This window comes from Amborella trichopoda, chromosome 1 (assembly GCF_054954075.1).
Source record: "Amborella trichopoda isolate Santa Cruz 75 chromosome 1, AtrichopodaSantaCruz75HAP2 v2.0, whole genome shotgun sequence".
In the NCBI taxonomy this organism is placed as follows: domain Eukaryota; kingdom Viridiplantae; phylum Streptophyta; class Magnoliopsida; order Amborellales; family Amborellaceae; genus Amborella; species Amborella trichopoda.
Window position 1 is genome coordinate 33,443,775 of NC_142336.1, and position 5,523 is coordinate 33,449,297.

Genomic DNA, 5,523 nt, shown 5'->3' on the forward strand with positions numbered 1-5,523 from the left:
CTGGCTTGACTTGGCCCTTTAAGGAGCCATACGTGGCCCGACGGTCCGATTGTAGTTATATATTTTAAGTCAACTACGTAAAGAGCCAAAAAAGGAAAAAACAAAAATAATCCGTCATACTTTAAATTTAAATTAATCGAAAGGGAGAGAGGGCTCTTCAAAAGTAAGCAGACACCCCCCGTGTCCCAACCATAACACTTGCTTTCATCATTGCTGCCCTCCGCAATTTAATAAAGAGGAGCTGCACCACCTCGATCCAAACAAACACAGTTCCGCACTCCCCTTTCCACACAACCAAACAAACTTTACCTTCTCATGGATTTTGAACGCAGGGAGATAAAAATTAGGGTTCCATTACTCATTCAAAACAAAATATTATTACAGTGGAATATGCTGCTCGCCACAGAACCTATTTACAGTCCCTCCCTCTCCCATTTTCAGTCAGTCTTCACTCTGTCATTTTATCAAAATATAAATGTTTCAAATAAAGTTACAGAGAGAGTGGAATTCTTGGGTTAGTGGGAAGCTAACGTTAAATTTCATGGCGAGAATGAAGAAAGGGTTTTTAGAGAGGATTACATCACTGTGAGAGAGAGCAGCATGGAGCAATCGCTGTGCTCATATCCGGAGCAGAAAGATGCTAAGCTCCGGACCACCGTTGCCATCTGGGCTGACCATATAAAAGGCCTCAGAATCCCTGCTCCCTACCACCCTCTCAAACCGGGCTCTCATATACATCACCTCCTCCCCCTCATTCGAAGGAGATGGCGGAGGAGGCAACACCCCTGCACCTACTGAAACGGCCTTCACCGCACTCAAAACCCTCCAGTCCCCTTCGCTGCACGCCCTCGCCACCGCGTACCCCGCCTTCCTCCCGTTGCAATACATGCTCCACACCGGCTCATCAAACAGAGACCTCGGCGAGCTGTGGACGCGCCCGCACTCGAGAGCAATGCGCACCAGCCCGGAGCCCATCTCCTTGACGAGCCCGGAGGTGGGAACGGCCAGCTCGAGCAGTAGGGCGGGTTCCGCGCTGGGGCTCGCCTGAACCGAGAAGGTCACGTGGCCCTTGCGGTGCCCGAAGAGCGTGCCGGTGACGCGGCGGCCTAGGTCGCAGGGGGCAGGCACGCGGGCGAATCGACAGGCCATGGAGATTGTGGGGAGGGGGAGAAAGAGTCGTGAGACCAGGCAACGGAGTGATGAGGTCAGGGTCATGGCTCGGCTGCGGCCGCCGCCATGGCCGCGATTGGGGAGGAGGGCGGCGTGGCCACGCACGAGGGTGGGGTCGGAGGTGGTGCGGACCGGGGCGGGGGCGGTGGGCGTCTTGCGGCTGCCTGCACCTAAGCTGGAGCTGTGGCGAAGGCGGGGGGATTCCGGCGACATGACCTCAGGGAAGAGGAGGAGGAATTGGAGATGTACTGACTCCGATGATGATTTATTTTGCTTATAGAGTTGTGATGAAGGAAATAAAGGGGGGGTATTTTGCTTTTGTTTTGTTTTGTTTTGTTTTGAAGTGAGAAATGATTTTGATTTGATTTAATTTATGGTGTGGATGCTCAAACGCATTTAAACAGTGGATGTGGGGTCGGTTTCTTCCATGCGACTTTACCCTCACTGCATCTTCTCTGGATGACAAGGTTTCTGTAAGTGGGTCGACGCATCTATTTGAACGAGTCCTCTCTCCAAATTTAATTTTAGAGGGAGATTTGTTTATTCAATATTTTCAGGCATAAAAAAATCTGAAGGACTCGCTTAGCATGCGGTCTGTATAATGTAGAAGAGTGTGGGCTTGGCAATAAAATATAGAGTAATGATCCAATGCAATAGTTGTATCATAGTATAATGCAAGGATGTTTATAGAAAATCATGTTTGTGGTATTTGTATGACCTTAAATTTTACACACATACTCTCTTCAACTTAACAATCAATCCCTCAAAAAAAAAAAAAGTTATTGAACTTTAGATATGGTCAAAATGAGTCCCTTCCAAAAATGAATCTCGACCATTCATTTTGTGAATTTCAAGATCTTAGCCTTTATAAACTCAAAATCATTTTTTTTTTATTTTTTAACATTGTTCATCTAATGATAATAAAGCCATCCAAACAAATTGGAAATGAAAAAATCCTTCTCAGGCCTAGATCTAAGCATCTCACTAAAATGAACGGCTATATTAATTGGGTTAAAAAAAATACTTTCTAGGTTATGTTTTCAATTTTCTTCGTTTTTGTGATTGTTAATTAGAACGAAAAGAGTGTATATTTCAAATTTTGGATTAAACAAATGGCCATAAGATGGTTTTTTAAAGTTGTTGCATCATATTACTACACAATAGTTGCATGAAATCATTGTCCATAAATATTGATATATCTTTTAAATATAATTTGCTCTTAATTTTTAGAGAATATAAACTCTGTAACATGGAGATATGAATATCAAAAAAAATTATTGAAAATTAGAAATAATTATTATATTAAGAAAACATTAGGACCGTTATTTACAATTGTTTTTTAAATGGACCACCTATTTGCATCCATCATGGAAATGATTCCTAACCCACATGAAACAATTGTTCAAATTTGAATCATGACAGGCATGAAACTGGAAAAAATAAATCTTAAAAATAAAAATCTTTTAACAAAGTTTTAACACTATATTATATTTTTAGGGATTGTCTACAAAGAGATCATTTATCATTTGTATATGGAGGTCACAATCGTTCTTGTTCTTTAAATTACAAAATAGTTGGTTGTTAAAGTGTCATTGAATAGACACCAAGTTTCACAAAAGAAAATTTGCATGTTTCATGACTCACTCCAAACCATCCAATTTGACATCTAATGAGTGAGAATGATTGTAACTTGTATGTACAAAAAATAAATACTCTTTGTAGATAATCCCATATTTTTATGTGGCTATTGTCTTTTTATTTCTAACATCCATTTCTAATATGGATGTTAGGGCACTGTTCTAGAAATATGTCCCCTAACCCGCAAACTACTTTTTTTTTTTACTAAAAATTAATAAAAAATTCGGAATGAATTCCACGAGAGATAGACTTCAATAGTACAAATTCACATATCAAGATAACTGGGCGATTCTCTAAGAAAAATCAGCGATCAAGTGAAAAAATCACATGATTCTCACCTGATTTATTTTTGACTTTCTATTCTTTCAATATTCTTTTGTCATCAAAGGATCGGCGAGGTCCGATCAAGGATCCGAGTCCTGGTTTTAGTGTAAAGGACAAGTGTTCCATCGAGGGATGTAATTATGTACAAGGGTGCCCTAGTCCATCAAACATCCACCTCGAAGATAGAAGTGGAAAAATGGTAGTCCCCACCAAAACCTAAAATAGGCGGTGCTAAAAACACATCCAAAGGTACTATTTTTTGGCCAAGCTTTCTATACTTCCCCTGTAGCATAAAATTTATGTATTTCTCCTTATCCAATCGTCCATTCTAAATGGAGGGTTAAGATTGTCCCAATCACAATGCCATATCTTTATAGTATTTTATTTTTAACTTTTTTTTATAAGCTATTTTGACACCAAATTTTGGATGTCCAATCCTCTATTAAACTTGCACTAGTAAAAAATATAAAAAAAATATTTTCAATAAAATAAAATGACTAAAATACCCTTGAAAATTTCAAGAGATATTTTGGTCATTATATTTTATCGAAATATTAATTTAAATATTTTTTATAGGTGTGGCCCAATGAGGAGATGGTATGTACCAAATTTCATATTCATACAATTTGTATAGAAAAAACTAAAAATGAAATACTTTGAGACGTCAGATCTAAAATCAAACGGTGAGTGACCCTCTTGATCAAAATTGGACAGCTGGATAGTAAGGGAAGCATATATCTTCTGTGTTGTAGGGGAAGTGTAGAAACATTTCCCTTATTTTTTAGTTCAAAAATTTATGGTTGCGGTTTGTATAGAGCTGAGGCTCTAAACAATCAAATTAGATCACACCTTTGAATAGTATCGAGAAATGTGGTCCCAATACTGAAAATCTTTGTGATAGCCTTAAAATATATTTTCATCTCTAATTATAAAATTTAAAGCTTTAAAAATAGAATAGATCGAGCATATCTATGAAAACTTGAAAATCTTAAAAATTGATGCACTATTTCCAAAACTTGAATTTTTTTTTTTTTTTTTTGTGTACATGCATCTTGATGATGGATAATTAATTTGAAGATATTTGGATATCAAAATGACCACTTCTAGTGAAAATTTTGAGTTGGGCTCTAATTTGATTATTTAGAGCCTCGGCTCTATACAAACTTTTCCCATTTGATATGAAAAATTGTTTCATGCGGGCTAGACTTCATGACTACATATACGGTCCAAAAAGTGTAAAGCATCCATGCAAGTAGGTGTTCCATCTAAAAACAATGGAAACTAACGGTCCAAATATTTTTTTACTACAATTATTATTTATTGTTTTTAAAATGTACTTATATTTTCATATTCTAATCTCCATGTTAGAGATGACATGTCCTTAAAAATTAAGTTAAAAAATCCATCTCAAAAACAGATTTATTAATAGCCCTGTATTTCTAAATATGCGAGCTTGGCCGCCTAGAAACTGGATCCTTTGATATTCTTATTCACCATAGAAGAGATTCGCCTAGAAACTGGATCCTTTGATATTCTTATTCACCATAGAAGAGATTCTCAAAAATCTAAATTCTTAGATCCAAAATCCGGTTTTATGATGAGAATAAGTGGCCTATAGCAAGGGTAAAACGTCCTGTGGGTGTTCCTGACAATCTAATGGAAATGTACCTAGGGATGGCAATGGGCAAGTCAATCCACCGACCCAATGGGTTGACCCGAACTCGGTCAAGGACTGAGTATATGTTTTGGACTTGGCGGGTCAAGGATTGAGTATATGTTTTGGACTTGGCGGGTCAGGTCTGGGTCTAAATGACTTGGACTCGAGCCGAGTTAGGTCAACATCTGGGTCCGGCATAAACCCTATTGGATCAGATCCAACCCAACATAAAGTATAATAATATATAAAATAATTTTTTATTGGAGAGAATTTCGTATAGAACCCTAATTCTTCACATTATTTTATGATAGACCTTCCATCTGTTTTTTTTTCAAGTGGCATAAAAAAACTCTTAAAGATTTCACCGTACCCCCTCATCTCTTATCTCCCTCTTTTATTGACTTTTGACCATAAAAATTAGCCTCAACAAATATTTTTATACCATTTCATACCAAAAACTTTTTTAACCCTCTTTTCCCTTTCCACTCATTAAAAATTTTTTTGGGTTGAAATGATATATAAAAAGATTTTTTTGAGCTAATTTTTATGATCAAAAGTCAATAAAAAAGTGAGATAAGAGATGAAGGGGTATGATGAAATCTTTAGGAGTTTGCTTATACCGTTTGAAAAAAAAATGAAAAGAGGGTCTACCATGACATAATATGAAGAATTAAGGTTCTATACGAAATTTTCTTTTTTTATTTTTTAATTTCTGTACCCAAATCTAGGTCGGG

At 37.4% G+C, this 5,523-nt stretch overlaps 1 protein-coding gene across 1 annotated transcript; it reads right to left on the minus strand.

Annotated features, from left to right (window-relative positions):
- Positions 1–335: 335 nt before the first annotated feature.
- On the minus strand, positions 336–1,580 carry MIZ1 (MIZU-KUSSEI-like protein (Protein of unknown function, DUF617)). Its single transcript, XM_006843445.4, has one exon. The coding sequence runs from the start codon at positions 1,381–1,383 to the stop codon at positions 619–621; it is 765 nt and encodes a 254-aa protein (XP_006843508.1). The 5' UTR covers positions 1,384–1,580; the 3' UTR covers positions 336–618.
- Between the last annotated feature and the right edge of the window lie 3,943 nt (positions 1,581–5,523).